The sequence below is a fragment of the Ips typographus genome, linkage group LG12, assembly GCF_016097725.1.
Source record: "Ips typographus isolate SLU linkage group LG12, UJ_Ityp_2.0, whole genome shotgun sequence".
NCBI lineage: Eukaryota > Metazoa > Arthropoda > Insecta > Coleoptera > Curculionidae > Ips > Ips typographus.
This window is the reverse complement of record NC_138433.1, coordinates 7,026,831-7,044,823: the sequence shown is the minus strand read 5'-3', so window position 1 is coordinate 7,044,823 and position 17,993 is coordinate 7,026,831. Positions and strand designations below refer to the sequence as shown.

The following is a 17,993-nucleotide window of genomic DNA, read 5'->3' as shown; positions in this document are numbered from 1 at the left end:
CAAGACAACAGTGTCGTCAGCGTATGTCGCCACCGAAGTCGTCCTTGTTGTGGGTAGGTCCGCAGTGTATAATAAATATAGTATCGGGCCGAGCACGCTACCTTGGGGAACACCAGAATGTATGGGATATAACTTGGTGTATTCGTTGCCATGCTTGACTTGAAAGTGCCTCTCCGATAAATAAGATTCTAAGAGCAGATAGTAACAATGAGGAAATAGTTTCTTTATTTTTATCTGCAGCCCAGTATGCCACACTTTGTCAAAAGCCTGTGATATATCAAGAAACGCAGCGGAACAGTACCGTTTCGCGTTTAGATCTCTGTTGATATGACATACCACACGATGTACTTGTTCTATTGTTCCATGCTTGTTACGAAATCCGAACTGGTGATTTGGAATAATTTTTCTTTCTTCTATTACAGTGTTTAGTCTTTTGGCAAATAATTTTTCGAAGACTTTAGAAAGCATCGGTAGTAAACTTATGGGCCTGTATGACGAAACTTCCTCAGGCTTTTTCCCTGGTTTAGGAATCATGATGATTTGGGCAACTTTCCAGGCGGAAGGAACGTGATTGAGTCGCAATATGGCATTAAATATATAAGTTATTAGTTTAAAACAATTTTCGGGCAACTCTTGTAAAACTTTTCCAGATATTAGGTCAAAACCAGGTGCTTTCTGTGTATTAATTTCGTTCATAATTGTTTGCTTTATGTCAGCGATCTTGAACTTCCGATGACGCACATGTTCGGCTGCACAGGGACCATTTAGAAGGTCAGTTATATCTTTCTCTTCGGTAGGAGATAGTTGAGAAGGATGTGGTGTAAAAACATATTTTAAATGTTTTGCATAAGTCTCGGCTTTATCTTTATCACTTCGCGCCCATGTATTGTTGTCGTTTTTTAAAGGAGTATTGTGTTGTTGTGGTCTTTTTAACCTTTTAGTTGCTTTCCAGAGTGAATATTCTGTAGCTTCTGTTGGTGTCAGATTTTCTAAATACTTTTGGAATTCCTGGTTCCGGTTTTCCTGAATAAGATTTTTGAGTTCCTTGGTAGCTCTATTTAATTTTCTTTTATTGATTTCTGTTCTGTTATATTGCCATTGCTTCCTTAGTTTTCTTTTTTCTGCAAGCTTGTCTCTAATTATTGTTGGGATTTTACCATTAATTAAACGTGTTGTAACTGGTGGAGTTGCAGACCATGAGGCTGTTTGTATATTTTGTGTTAAATTTAATACAGCGTTTTCTATGTCTATTTTACTTTTTAGTGGCACGTCCAAAGAAATGAGGCGATTCAGATTACTTCTAAACGCGTCCCAATTTGTTTGAGAGCTATGCAAAAACGGTTGCCTTTCTTTGTTTAATATTTCTGTGTGAACTGTTAAGATAATTATGGAGTGATCAGAAGATAGGTCAAAACAACTTTCTACATTACATTTTTTGGCGTCGACTCCTTTTGTGACACAGAAGTCTATAACATCTGGTATTTTATGGGTGTCAGATGGCCAGTATGTTGGTTCACCAGTAGACAAACATTGTAGGTTATTAGTTTTTATGGCTTTAAAAAGTTCTCTTCCTTTTGAAGTTGTCAGTCTTGAGCCCCATTCTGGGTGTTTTGCATTGTAGTCCCCTCCTGCAAAAAATTTATTTCCTAACGTTTGGAAAAAGGCTTCGAAATCTTCTTTTTTGTTAAGGTGTTTAGGTGGACAGTATACAGCAGACATAGAAATTGGCCCATGTTTTCCGTCAATAGCCACAGTAGTGGCTTGCAGATAGTCCTTGGAAAATTTTTCACTCTCATAGTGTTGAATATTATTTCGTATAATGATTGCAGTGCCTCCATGTGCCTTATTGCTTGGGTGTTTCGTGTGATATAGGTTGTATTTGGGGATGTGCAAGTAGTGTTTGTCTGTAAAGTGTGTTTCAGATATCATCATAATGTCTATGTTTTCACTATTTAAAAATGTTTTTATTTCTTGGGCGTGTTGCTGAAGGCCATTGGCATTCCAGATAGCAATTTTAAACTTTAATATATCCATTAAGCTAGTTTACTTACAACGACAGTAAGTAAGTTAAGCATGGTGCTCATTTGTTCCATTAATTCACTCATCATTTCTTCGAGTTTAGTGATACTATTTACAGGTAAATGATTTGTTGGCACTTCTTGTTCATTTTGTCTTTGATCACCGTTGACTACTTGGGCATAGGATTTTTCAGGTTGGTTTTGCTGACTTGATTCTATTTGAGTGTGGTGTCCTAGATTTCTGTTTTTTCTTAAAGTCGGATATAGTTTTTGTTGTAGCTGTTTGTGTACTAGGCATCCTCTATAGTTGGCGGGATGATCGCCACCACAGTTAGCGCATTTCACTTTGTCGTCGCGCGTTTTGCGAGTACAATTTTTGGTTTCGTGTTGGCCTGCACATTTGACACATTGAGCGAGTTTCCTGCCATACGTTTTAGTATGACCATAAGATTGGCATCTTATACATTGAGGAACTATTCTTTTTGTGTGTGGAGGTTCGCATTTGATAATGTTGTTGCCCAGTTTGTCAATGTTATACACTTCTTTATTATTTTCTTTTGGTTTTATGTCAACATAAAACATTGGTAGCGGATCTTTTGTGGTGCGGTGTCTAATATTGTGTACATTTACTACTTCATGTCCTTGATCGGCAAAACTTGCTTTTATGTCTTCGGTGTCTGTGGCATGATGCAGTCCTCTTAAAACAAACCGAAATGTTTTTTCACTTTTTGGCCTAAATGTGTGATATTGTGTTTTTTTAGAGTCCAGTTCTTTGATTAAATTTTTAAATTGTTCGATATCAAAGACTTGAATTTTTATTGTTTCATACCCAGTCGTCTTAACGGTGTATTTGCTGTTGGTTATTTTTTTAAGAAGTTCGTGAATGTGTTGAATTACACCTACATTATAAACAGTTACAGGTGGTGGTTTTGGGGCGTTGTTTAATTCAGTTGTATCTTTGTTTTCTTCATCACCATCTTCTGATAAATTGCTAAATTTATTGTTGGTTTCTATTGGTTTTTGAAGCCAATAGTCGCTTAGTCTTGTTTGTTTTCTAGATAGCGCTACTTCGGGACTTCTTAAGCGTTTCTTGTTATGTACAGTAGTCCAGTCTGATTGAATCTGTTGTATAAGAGATGAAGTTGAAGGTTGAACAGGTTGAGATAATATTGGTTGATGTTGGCCTATTGAATGAGGGGTTACCACTGGCTGCGTTAATGGAAGCGCTCCTTGTTGATATTGAATCTGTTGCAGTGTTGTTGGCCCAGATGTATGATTTTGGAGATTAGCCATTTTTGGCCAATCTCTTTATTAAAATTGATCTATTTTCACATATGTTTTATTACACCTGTATTGTTTATTTATATTTTTTCCGCACGACCTTGCCCAGATAAGTCTTTGTTATTATTTAGTTTATCGCTTCGAACACTATTATAGATTATACTCGAAAACACGTCCGCTCTTTATGCTCGACAGAAGTGAACTCAAAAAATCAGGATTTAGAAACGTTTTTTTGCATTATTTGATAATAGAACGTATTTTTGAGATTTATGACAGTTATTTTGACAATTATCACGTGACATTTCGCTAAATAGTGTTCTACAATCACATGACAACTGTCACTAACCTCAAAACTCTCAAACTCAAGTTTGAAAAAAATCAAGCGATTTTTAATTGAACAAGCATTCTTCTCCATTGAAGAATTTACTTCGCTTCAAACTATTGATATTAATACTCACACATTATAGCTATGTATTGATAATGCACCACCCCATAACATAACAATCGCAGGTACTCTAAGTTTATGTTTTGTTTTGTATTAATTTAGTATTATTGTTTAACTTTACCTCACTGTAGTAAAGATTTTATGCGCATTTTATTTTATACAATTACCAAATTTAATGTTGACTAAATGTATACATTTCCGAATGTTTGTAACATGTTGTATAATTAAAAAAAAAAAAAAAAAAATTGTGGATTACAATATTCAAAACAAAATGTGTGCTTTTAGCATTTCTATTTAGTAGAAGTTTGTATAAAAGTTAAGCTAAAAAAAAATCAAATAGTTTGGAGAAAAAATTGAATTTTACATACTGCAGCATGCTATTAAATTAATTTTTACATGTCTTCTAAATCGGAAGTAAAAAATAAAATCCACACTGTAAAACAGCGGATTGTGTTATTTCAATGTGAAGGTCAAGCATGCCCGATAACGACAAAAAATGTGCCGATGCGCTAAATGAAACTTCTAATTGTCGACAAATAATTTTTTACTTATTATGTGTAGTACCAGCTTTAAATAAAAGCATAGTGCAGAGTTAAAAGAGGATTTCGATATGTTTCCACCGGTGAAAACGAACAGTACGTAATAAACCGAAGGTTATTATTTGGTTGCTTGCAAAAATCGCGACATTAGTGGAAAATAAAGCAGATTAATTAGTTCTATTTGACACCGCGTGCCGGTGTGACCGACTTGCTTTATTGCACTCGTCTTGTCGGATCGCCGCGAAGGTGTCGATAAGAAAACTGCTGATTGATGAATTTTAATGTTTTAATATATATATTTTTTTAAATGCACATGATATTTTACCTATATGAAATAACAAGTCGAAATGTTGCATTGGCTAAGAATAATTAAATTTGATTTTACTATGATGAAATGACAACTGATTTAAAAAGTGTCCCAAGATCTTTTTGAATACCCACAGTTTGTTTTGACTACGAATAAAAAATGATACATTTGTAATAAAGTATTTCTGAAGTGATATTTAACACATTCAACACAAACTGCTCGAATGAGACGATAGGACCCACACATCATAATAATGTGATTTTATTTTTACTTTATTTCTGCTGAATTTCAACCTGTTAAATGATTTTAACCTGCCATTTAATTGAGGTGAAAAACGCTAGCTGAGCGTAATATCTTATTATGTAAGTGGCACATAGAGTTTGTTTCTTTAACCGACCCATTGTAATGAGTTTTATGAGTACTAATGTTTCGACTTACATGCAGTTGAACTATTTTTGGTGCATCTGTACGAAGATGTCCAGCTCAAGATTCATGATTAAATGAAATAATTATTGAATTGCCAATGAAAAAATATTGGTATCTTTTATAAAGGAGTAATTTAAATACTCAAGAATTCAACAGAAAAAACAGTATAATTCAATGTTGGTAGGAGTATTAGCTCTCAAAGTAGTTGTTTCTGATTTTTCCCTTCTCAGTTGAGAAGTTTCTGATACAGAAAGGTCTGTACATGTTGAGAAATATTTGTTTTAGTGCCACACAGCAATACTGTTTGCTGTTATCGATGTTAGGGCGGTGCATGAATGTTTCTTAAGGAACAAACCAAAAATACTCGTTGAATGCGAAATTAGTAGCAGGCTGAAATGATTGTGTGTATGCTAAACCTTATACATACGTTTATTAGGTTTTGAAATTGGGTCTTTGAAGCAAATTGATACTAGACTTCTTTAAACTCGGATATAAAAAAGGTCCATATGAAGTAGCTAAACTTGTCAACATTTTCAGGCAACGGAGATTCCTATTCCTGACAGCAACCGGTTATACGTTATCCTGGAAATTTGCGTATTAGTTGCTTTAATCGTTTACCTTAATTCCGTTTATAGGATCGTCTCATTACGAGGTACAATAAGTTGTACAAATTACAAGTTACAAGCCCGATAAAGTCAAAATGCTCATAATTAAGTTATAAAAATGATTTACTTTTATTTGCTTAAATGAATTATCCTAAAGTAGGATATATTTTGTTTTTTTGTGCACATGAAAAAATGCGATATATAGGTACGTACCTAACCAATTGATCATGTAATTCTTTTCTTATGCCGCAGGCAGATGGTGATCACTTTGTTATTTAAGTCATCGCGGTACGAACGTTCACAAAAACTGCGTATGGATAAATATCATTGTAATTCCATTTTGACATGCAAATTTTTAGCATATGAGAATAATTAAGAAAAATGGCCATTGTTATTATAAAATTTAAAAAGTGTACACTTGAGTTTTATATCGTGATTTTTCATTGTATGAGTAGCTGGATTAATTGAAGACTTTATTAAATAAAACTGGGGTAAATACTTATTGAACATTGACAAATAAAGACTGTATTGCACGGTCAAAATGTCAACAGGCTACTTATTACCTATGCTGATTTTTATACTATTTGGAAAATAGTAAGACAATACATGGTATATTATGAATTATACCACACGAAATAAAGAGTTACAAAAATACATCAGCTCTTGGACTAAAGCAAAAGCGAGCATCGCTGATTATTTCTACTTCGTCCGGCTGATAATCCGAATGATGACAAACTTTAGCCTTGATTAAGTTTGGTAAGGCAAAGTGAAACTAAGACAAACAATGCAAATTTGTGGAGTTATTTTTAATATGCCAGAAATGATTTAAGTTAATCATTTAATACTTGCTTTTGCATACTAATAACATATTTTTCTTTTTACAGAAATCAATGAAGGAAAAGCATTTGATTGAGGACATTACATCCAATTTTTGATAAAACAATCTTCTCCAAAAGGATTTGAAGTTAATTAGAAATGGTTAATGTTTCTGTATTTTTGGAAACAGGCAAATACGTTCTACTTTCCATAAAATGAAAACTAGAGCGTCTTATACTTACAGAGTTCAAACTTTTTAGTTTCTGGACCGGATTCCTGATTATTTTTACATGTCAATTCACTTTATAAAGTAATACGCAAGACTGCATGCAAATTAGAATTTGAATATAAGTATATTAGGCCTTAATGAACACATATTAACCTTTGTTCTTGTTTTTATTATATGTAAACAAACCACTTGAGGGAGCCATAAGGAGCCAATGTACTACGTGACGCTGTGCAAAGCCAGTATTGGAAGACCAATAAAGATGACACTTAACCTTATCACCAACGTCAACCACGTGATGTTAATGGAGCCTAAGCAGGAAGGACTATGAAAAGGACATTGCTAGACTTCAGCTACTGGACTATTTGGTGGCCAGTGAAAGACAATGTGTTAAGTCATAGACAGGGCAATTTATGATTGTGTCAAACATTTTTGTGCGAACAATGGCGCAATACAAATCGCAAAATCAAAATTGCGTATATTGAAGTATATGGTGCGTAGTTAAGCGCTCCCCAAGATTTCAAATGTGTTATGTTAATTTAAGGGTTACTTTAATGATTAGGATTACTATAATTTTTAGGTACGACGAAGCGATGACGGAAAATGGAGAAAGTAAGCTTTTTAGAAAATATATGATAAAAAGTAAAATTAAAATCAAATTTTCGCTTACTCCATTTTTCTGATAATATTGTAATATGATGAATTTTATATAAGGTTAGCGTTAACTTAGATTAGTAATTAGAATTGTCAAATGTAGGAGTTACTTCTCTTAGTTTAAACTGGAGGGCCAGTTTCATGGAGGAGGGGCAAATGTCACGAATGAAATAAATCTAATTTATTTCACTCAACGGAAACATTCAAAAATGTGAAATTTATTACTTGAGCGGAAACATTAAAATTGTGGAATGCGGTCAGAGTGCAACTGCAATTATGATGCATTTGCTGAATTGCGAAATATGTGGAATGTTTTCCAAGTACCGAGGGTCGAAAGGTCGTCACGAGTTGTCGGCTAGACGAGACCAGGTCTGGGAGTTTTGATTGGTGGAACCAGTGTCTGGAATGCTATAAAAAGGAAGTTGTACCCTAGAGAGGGGTTCAGTTCAATTCATTCCAGTCAGTCCAGTTTTGTTGTGCACCACGTCGGAGAAGGCAGTACCTAGCCAGAAAACTCCGCTCACGCCACAGAATGTAGTCGTCCTGAATTCTGCAACCCGCACCGGGTTTACAAATTAATTAAATAGTAAACCATATCTTAAACTATAATAAATCGCGAGTGCCAAACCCTCCAGGAAGCTGCCCTCATAATTGTTTAACAAATGTAAGTACAAATTTGTTATTGTAATATTTTGTGCATGTAAAAGGTATTGTTTAAAGTGTTACTTTGGGAATTATGTTTGAAGGTTTTATTCCGATTCACTAAATTGATCAACCAACCATCTTGTCAATTAGTTTTAACTGTCATTTAGTTATTAAATTATATTTTCCTACCAAGTGGTTTAATTCTACCTCTGAAACAAGATCTCGGTAAAGGCGTTTATTAAAGTAATAAACGCACGTCTCGTTTAACTTGTTGGGCCTTTACAATTTAAACGTGACATTATGACAATTACTTCGAAAATTTTTAAAAACATCTGCTAATAATAAAACATCTGTTTTAAGATATAAATCTGAATACTGCCCCAAATTTTCAATGTTCTTGTCCAAACAGTTTGGGCATGGTAATAATCTTCATCACTAATGTTTTCATCATTGAGCTGACTGTAAAATTTTTCTTTGCTTGGTAAGGTTTGGTTTCCTGCAACTTATCTATATGGTCAATGTAATCGTAACAGAAAACACCTTTTCTTGTTAATAGAGTATATTGGTTGTCGGTCACGTAAAATTCTTTTTTTATTTGTAAATCAGCAGGATCCAGTGTGATACTAATTCACTTAATGATGCATTTAAAAATCTCAAAGAATCTACAAAGCGAAACTTGAGATTAGTTTCAGAATTGTAGATCGTGAAGGAAATATCTTTTTCCTTGTTAAGAGGTAGAACGGTAATCCTCTCATTTTACCCAAATTTTTTAATAAAGAAGTGAGAATCATACCCAGATAAACAATGGAAAAACACTTGCGTTAAATATTTTTTCACAAATATGACAATGCCCATTCTTCTTATCATAGTCACTACTAAGATCCATTGGAATAATATTTTTTATTTTAGATTTAACCAATTTTGATAGAGTTTGCATTTCGTTTGAAAACCAATCTAAGCAATCAAGACCTCGATATGTTTTATAAAAAGATCATCATAGTCACACTTGAAATAATAGCCTACAAATGCTGTGTGTTTTTGATAGTGCACTTCATCATTTTGTCGCTCTAAAATCGACTCGAAATCAGCGTAAATTACAAAAGGTGTTGTCTGTTTATAGCAATAATTTTTGAACTCCACATAATCATAAGGCGGAAATGTAATTTGACTAAAATTTTTTTGCTCACATAAAGTGGTATGGTTTTTTAATTTATCATTACTATTAAAATAATTTAAACATCTATCACAAACAAATTTTTTACATCTATATTTATTTATCTGTTTAAATAAAAGCCTAGACAAGTCTTTGATCCAACAATAATGGTATTTCAGCTCCGTCTCATCTTCTTGTATAGCATAATCAGATTTAATGGTATATTTGTTTTGAATTAAAAGTAAATTGACATGTTTTTCTAATTTTTGACTAGTGAGCCTGGCTGGAACGGTAACATAACCCTGCTTTTCCAACTCAAGCATGTACACGTTAATTGAAATTTTATTGAGTTTTTCAAATTTTGGAATATTAGACAGAGACATTGCTTCGATACCATTAGTTTTTAACACTCTTTTATAATTTGGATAAGAAGAAACCCTGTCAGAATGTTTATGTACTGGGAAAAGGGCTGCCATTACACTCCAGAAAAAACATGCATTGTCATTATTTTTAATATTAATGCAAGCTTGTTTATTCGCAATTTCCTGTGGAAGTGGTATGTCGTGTGTATGACGAGCCACCATTTCCAACTTCATATTTATTAATGTTTATTTCTAAACTGACAATTTTTGATAACGCCCATCCACTATCCTTTTCTTGAAATTCCTCTTCCTTCCTTTGAAAAAGTTAAAATTAAAAATCACTGGGTCAAATTTGTACTGCCATCAATAATAAAATTTGAGGTATTAAAATATTTGAATTCAATTTTTAACTCATGCTGCCGTTTAATAATGTATTCACCACAAAATGTGCTATTTACTTTAATCATATTATATTTTTTTTTAAATGTTTGAAATTCGACGCTTAAATAAACCTTCTGCATCAACAAAAAAACCCCCAATTTGCTTATGTACTAAGTTAATTGAAGAGTCGGCTCGAACAACGTTGTAACCCGCAAATTTTATGAAATCGACTTTTCCATGGAATAACGTTGTATGGTACCTGAAGCAAACTGTCTACACATAAAATCTCATCCTCTCTCAAAATTCCCCTTCCAATAAAATATTTTAGTTTGACAGTTGGACAATTTCCGCGTGACAACGTTACAACTAGCAGCGCCACAGGTTTCCTTGGCGTATACTGCGCATAATTGCGGGAGTAATGTTCTCGCCTTCGTTGCAAAATAAGTTGAATCGTGGTAAAAAAACGCAAATCAAACGTTGCTGAGTGGCAGAACATAAAGTCAAAAGTAGCCAGAGATAAAGGAGAAGAGTATTTAAGTAAAATGAAGAAAGTTATACCGGCAGTGGCCCCACCAGAAGAAGTAAGTTGAAAATCGTTGTAACTGTTCTATTTTCGCGCCCGAATTTAAATAATATGTTTTTGCAAGATTTCTATATTTTGTCTAGTATAACCGTGCAAACAGTATTTTGAGTATATTCTCTTTCTTTGCAGAATGTTGTGTGTCGGTATAAAAGGGGACGTTTTGCTGCAAAAGTAGAGGGCAGTAGAAGCATTCAATTTTTTCAAAATTCAGAAGTCTTACCTACAATGAGCAATCTCATTTTCTTGCCTATCAATGTTTGGAGCTGCGTGAACCGTTACGGCCAAAAATAAAAGACCAACCAAATCCACGCCGAAAGTGTACAGTTTTTTATTTTCTTCCTGTTGACAATGATAAGGTACGAGTCTGCCAGAAAACTATCACCGATACCCTTAAAGTTACCCCTCGAAGAATACAGATTTTGGTAGAGAAACTGAAGAATGGAATGGATATTAAAGATTTACGAGGACGTCATACAAATCGGCCACATGCTGTTCAAGAAAATGTCAAACAGCTGATCAGAGAGCATATTTCATCTTTTCCTAAACAGGAAAGCCACTATTCACGATCCAAAACTCATACTAAGTTCTTGTCTGAAGATCTTAACTTAAACAAAATGTATATGCTCTTTTGTGAAAAATATCCAAGACATAAGAATATATCAATTAGGACTTATAATGATATATTTGCGGAGTTGAATCTAAAATTTGGACTTTTTGCGATAAACATTATATTAAATTGTGTGCTGCTAATACTGAGGAAAAGGGACAGAAAATATCGCAAGTTATGCAGGTTCATCAAATGCGTGCTAAAGCAGGGTATGCACAAATAAGTAAAGATAAACAGCTGGCAGAAAGAAATCCCTCCAATATTTTTGTTCTATTCATCGATTTGCACAGGTCTTATTCTGTCCTACTTTACATCACTCCAGTGTATTTTACCAACGCCAGTTGTCAAACTATAATTTGGATATACATGATGCGGCATCAAACAATGCGTTTATGATGCTATGGAACGAAACAGTAGCAAAACGAGGAGCCACATAAATTTCATCATGCTTACTGAAGTATGTAAAAGAACATTTCTCGCCATTGCAAACAGGCGAAAGAAAAGAGCTGATTATATGGTCAGACAGATGTGTAGGACAGAACAACAACTGGAGAATGATATCAACGTTAAAACTTTTGATGGATCTGAAGTATTTCACAGAAGTTCACCAAAAGTTCCTATCAACTGGACACATCTTCCTGCCCTGTGATAGCGATTTTTCCTTAATAGAAAAGAAGAAAAAAACCGAAAAAAAGTTTTCGTACCATTTGAATGGGTGTCAGTCATTGAAAACGCAAGGGAAAGCAAGCCTTTCTATGTTCTGTGGATGCAAAGGAAAGATTTCAGAGACTTAAAAGATTTGGAAAAAGCCCTTTACAAAAATTCCAAATTTAAACTTACGGAATCACTATGGAATAAAATTAGTTCCGATGACCCAAATACGTTGTTCACAAGAGCGACTCATAACGTCCTTCGACCGTGGAATCATTTCCCCATCACTAAAAATGTTGCAAAGTACAAGAAAACGCTCACTGATACTTTAGAGAGTATAGAAAATTTACCATTGGCATATGAGGGACCAATACCTATTTCGGCTGCTAAAAAAGCTAATTTGTTAGATATGTGTCAGTATATGAATCCGGTTTATCATCCTTTCTACGAAAATTCAACAAAATTGCAAATTACAATCAGAATGAATTAATTTTGCCTATTAATTTGTATATATATTTTTCATTTCATTTACATTTTGTATTAGATTTAGTTTTTTCTTCAGTAAGTTGTTTTTTACTATACTCAAGCTTAAAAATAAAAATACTAATAACAGTACACGTTTTTTATTTTAAATACCACAGATTGCGTATTGAAAAATACGAAACTAATGGAAAAACATGGAACAACGTTGTACTTTCACGATCGCACAACGTTTTTCCATTTTGAAGTGAAAATAAAGGATATACCAGTTTTTTGCCCTTTTTAAAAAGTTTATAAAATGTAAGTTACAACGTTGTTCGCGCCGACTCTTCAATTATTAAACCTGATCTTATCCTACTGTTAAACGCTAAAGATACATCTAACCATTTAACTCTATCAGGTCTATCAGATATTTTTTTTCTATTTAAAGCACCACTTGATTGTTTAAATTTTTAAAAAGTATCTTGAGTCTTTTGAAATGTCCTAAATTAGTTAAAAGTTTTTTGTACACACCCACATTTTTTTTGTCCGACCGCCGCAGCACAGTTTGCACTTGTCTAATTGAAGTCGCAATTTTTTTCAACCATGCTGCTATTTCTTCAGGTACTGGCTGAAGTAGTGTGTACGCTGATTTCTGCTGCCACTTTAGTACAATCTGATATCTTCGATCTTTCTGAAATGATTAAAGCATGATGCTGCTTTATATATAAGAATATATTTATGTTTCTAATGCCTATACGACGTGACCAGTTAACAACGATTTTAGAGATAAAACTGCTGTACTCAAAAACTTCAAAATTTGACTTAGCTTGTTTTTCCCTTGCACCCTTCATATTTTAATTATACTTACAAATTTCCGTTATTTCCACAATTGGTGTGGGTGATAAACCACTAACCACTTTCATACCTACAAATTTTAGGCCATATTTTAGCGGTATAAACTCTGCCAAACTGTTTTTAATGGGTGCCGTCATCCGACTAGGCAAAAACACCACGCTGTCAGACAACTCGGCCCGAACCACCTCACCAAATTTTGAATTGACCACTTTTAGGTTGTGCAAGGGATTAAATTGGTTTAATTCAAGTTGTTGAAACTTTAGGAGAGGTTTTTCAACCAAACTGCCGGATTCGTTAATTTTGGTTAGGTTCATGATTTTTGTTTAAGGTAGATAGATAGGTACTTTTGTGTGTAGACTAATGTTTTCAACTCTTGTTGATTGGTTTTATATGCATTTGGGGGAGGGCGGTCTACAACATTTCCGCCTCGCTTACCACATTTCCAATGCAGGTGATAAGAAATTGGAATAAATATGTTTTGCATATGAACTAATTCCCACGCAAGTGTTTATATTATTAATTAATTTAATTCACTTGTGTAAGCCAAGCTTTTACATATCAACTGCGTTTCCCATGCAAGTGATTATAAAGCAAGAGCACCCTGGACATAGGAGATTAACATGGGAAAACGGTTTTGATTTTTTTGCGCCTGTACGGTTGATTTGATTGAAAAATCGTAATAATCAAAATTATAGTACCTATCACGCACTAGTTTTCTGTATTATTTTCAGATATGTAACTTGAGCCCTTTCGTCGTAAAACACGAACAAAAATGAGGAAATTTAAACTTTTAGCCTCCACTGTATAGGCGGTTGTCGGGCAACGGGTAAACAGGTCATTGTTGCTGGTACGGTTGCTCGACAACCGCTTATACAGTGCAGACCAAAAGTTACAGATCTGAAAAAAATACAGAAAACTAGTCGGTGATAGGTACTACAACTTTCATTAATACGATCATCAATCAAATCAACCGTACAGGCGCAAAAAAATCAAAACCGTTTTCCCATGTTAATCTCCTATGTCCAGGGTGCTCTTGGACACCTGGTATATGTATTTGTGGCGAGGTTACAGTAAAATTCTATTTTAGTTTAAGACATGGTTTCTGTTGTTTGGTTGGAGTCGTTAAAGTGCACCAAAATGACGGTGTTTGAAACGGATCAGGTGTCGAGTAAAACCGTTTTGGATGCAGAAAATTGCTGTTGTTTTAAAGAATCGTTATTCCCAATACCACCCCTTCCGTTTGAAGAGCTGTTACTCGCGCCACACGAAATCGAGGAGGAAAAGGAGCAGGTGGACTTTCTCAATTCCCTACGATGTCCTGAAATAATGGATTTTTATTTTTGTAATCATGTAGCTAGATTACATGAAGTAGGTGTGCTTTGTGGGGGCTGTAATAAACCTGCTAATTATGTACTTTATACATGTTTTTTATTTATTTACAACCTTTGTTATATGAGTAAGTAGTATTTTAAGTTGTTCATACAAAGACAAATTTGGACAGGGAATGTCAAAGATGCTTAAACTTAATTGATCAGATTTTTTTTAAGCATTTGAAAATTTATCATATTCATAATAGCGCTGATTTTGAAAAAAATACAACAACCCATTGGTATAACGGAAAGCTCCATTTATAGCTGGAGGAATTCCGTTAAAGTCTTAGTCGAAATATACCCATAGCTTTCTACAGTTAAGGAACATTCATTGATTATACAAGAATAATTATCGCTAAATAAATATATGGTTTTTTCGCTATAGGTGTTGATTGCCCCAATCAAATCGTTTTCAAAGGGAATCTGTAGATCTGATAAATAAAGTTTTCTACTTAGCTTAAAATTTTTATCGTCTATAACATAAATTTCCTTATTTACAATTAAAACTAATTCATTATTAGGTCTTTGATAGGCGGCTGTAATTTTTTCTATTTTAGGTAAAAAAGGAAATACAGAGTAGATAGAAATACTCTTTCTAGACATTTTCTTAAACTGTAAATCCATAATTCCCAGCCCGTGGGTGTTGCTAGATCTCCTATCGGGCGCCTCCCCACGTGTGGATTGGGGCACGCTCTCTAGATATAGGGAGTACCGGGAAAATAAAATACCCGGGGTGAACAAAAACTAGCGCAACGGCAACGTCTGTTCCCAGATTGGGCGGTAGCAAACGGCGTCTGACCCAGAATGGGCGGCCGATATACAAGCCAAGATTTGGCATAAAGGAAGGCAACGGGATACCACCTTTATTACTCTTTCCCAAGACAATAACATGAGTACATTTAATTCAAAATTTTCCGGAGTTATAAATAGTTTCCCAATCGGATCTCCGGGGGGAACGGCTTTAAATGTAACAAATATAAGAACAAACCTGAGGAAACCACTGAAGATAGGAACATGGAATGTAAGAAGCCTATTTGAGGCTGGAAAACTGGCAAACCTCACACGAGAAATGAACAGACTCGAACTAGATATCCTAGGCGTTGCTGAGACCTGGTGGCCTGGTGTGGGAGAGTGCAATGTGGATGGCGGAGTATTCTTCTACTCTGGTAATGAGGACCCAAAACATAGGAAGGGTGTAGGAATCATTATAACTAAAGAACTATTGAAATCTGTCGTGGACTTCGTCCCATACTCGGACCGTACTACCTTATTGAAGCTTAGAGCCAGGCCAAGCGATCTTAATATAATACAGGTATATGCACCAACCGCGGATTTGCCGGACCATGATGGGGAAAATTTTTATGATGAAGTCAAAGAATTGCTTAAACTGACTAAAAAACACGACGTCAACATAATTATGGGCGACTTCAATGCCAAAATAGGTAGGGGCAGAGTTGAGGGGCTGGTTGGATCGTACGGTCTTGGAGAAAGGAATGAGAGAGGTGACCGACTTTAATTTTGCCAAGAAGAAAACATGAAAATAACAAATACATGGTTTCAACTACACCCTCGCCGACTTTATACCTGGAAGTCCCCAGCGGACCGACTACATAATTTAGTGCGAAACCAAATAGATTTCATCCTAATTAACCAGAGATTCGGCTCAACCATCAAGAGTGCCGTCATATATCCTGGGGCGGATGTACCTTCTGACCATGTACTGTTGGTGGCCGTCTTGAAAACTTCCTTGTCAAGTCAAAGAAAGCCAACCACACAACGACGGGTGGCGTTGGAAAAATTGAGAGATCCAATAATAAAATCTGAGATGTGTAATGAGATAAACACACAAATTCAAACAATAACATCGATTATTGGAGAAGAGCCAACGCAATCTTGAACAAAGATAATGGATAAATATTGCAACAAACTCAATGCAAAACAGATTAGGATATAGGACAAAGAGCAAAAAGCAAAAATGGATGACGGATGAGATTTTGTTGTTAATGGACGAACGTCGAAAGCACAAGGACAAGGCGGACAACAACATGTACAAAGAAATTCAGAGACTAATAAGATCAAAGATTAGAATAGCAAAAAACGAATGGCTTAAACGTGAATGCTCAGAAATAGAACAGCTGCAAAATCAACACGACAATTTTAATCTGCACGAAAAGCTGGACGAGAGCGCTGGCATGTATAAAAAAATGAGATCAACTGTAACAGTAAATAATAACAACCAAATAGTCCTCGACAGCAAAGAAAAGAACAATGTCTGGGAAAGGTATATTGAAGAACTTTTTGACGACGACAGACCCCCAGCTGGCACCAATAACTCTCACCGGCCCATCGATCACTAAGGGCGAGATTGAAAACGCCATACGTATCTCAAAAAATAACAAAGCGGCTGGCCCAGATGAAATTCCTTCAGAAATACTTAAACTCCTAGATGGAAGAGGCATCACAGCACTACATAAATTATTTAATACTATATATGAGACAGGTCACTACCCCAAACAGTGGCTGTGCTCTACTTTTATCCCTCTGCCTAAGAAGACCAATGCAAAAAAAATGTGAAGATCATAGACTTATTAGCCTGATGAGCCACACTTTAAAAATATTCCTTAAAATCATACACCAGAGAATTTACAAGAAATGTGAAAGAGACGTAGGCGACTCGCAGTTTGGGTTTAGACAGGGGTTAGGTACTCGTGAAGCGATAGTTGCAACACAAGTGCTTCTCCAAAACTGCTATGATCAGAGAAAGGATGTGTGCCTAGGTTTCATAGACTATGAAAAGGCATTTGACCGCGTACAACACCACAAACTGTGGATATAGACCAAAAGGATATTAGATGCATTGAAAACCTATATTGGAACCAAACAGCGCGAATCAAACTAGGCAATAATATGTCCAACGCCATACAGATTAGACGGGGGGTACGACAGGGATGTGTGCTGTCTCCACTCCTATTCAACTTATATTCGGAAGCAATATTCCAAGAGGCCCTGGAAGACGTGGAAATGGGAATCAAAGTCAATGGAGTGTGGATCAACAACATCCGCTATGCTGACGACACGGCCTTAATTGCTGATAACATACACGATCTACAACAACTGGTCAACAAGGCAGGAGAACAGAGCAAATCAATGGGCTTAAATATCAACACCAAAAAAACAAAGTTTATGATTATCTCTAGAAACCAAAATATGTTTGGAAACTCCACCATAACATTTAATGCAAGGCCCATAGAAAGAGTAGATAAATTTAAATACTTGGGCATCTGGCTTTTTGAAGACTGGACATCAGACAAGGAAATAAAATGTCGCATTGAACAAGCTCGACAGGCATTCCTAAGTCTTCCAAGAGTGCTTACCTGTTCCGATTTTGACCTTAACCTAAGGCTCAGATTTACTAAATGCTACGTTTCTCGGTATAGAAGGTTGGACATTGAAGGCGGCTGCAATCAACAAATTGGAGGCTTTCGAGATGTGGCTGTATCGCAGAATCCTGAAGATACCCTGGCCGGCTAGACTAACAAATGAAGAAGTTCTAAGACGAGTCAACAGACAACGTGAACTGTTTGAATCGATTAAGAAAAGAAAAAGG

General features: G+C 35.2%; 1 protein-coding gene across 1 annotated transcript; it reads left to right on the top strand.

Annotated features, from left to right (window-relative positions):
• Positions 1-15,455: 15,455 nt before the first annotated feature.
• LOC145736208 (protein CFDP2-like) lies at positions 15,456-15,902 on the top strand. Its single transcript, XM_081990511.1, has one exon. It carries the CDS (start codon positions 15,456-15,458, stop codon positions 15,900-15,902), a length of 447 nt encoding a protein of 148 aa, XP_081846637.1.
• Positions 15,903-17,993: the final 2,091 nt, after the last annotated feature.

What these genes read in the sequence shown, in the direction of transcription:
- LOC145736208 (XM_081990511.1), top strand. Translation starts at nt 15,456, where the DNA reads ATGAACAGACTCGAACTAGATATCCTAGGCGTTGCTGAGACCTGGTGG.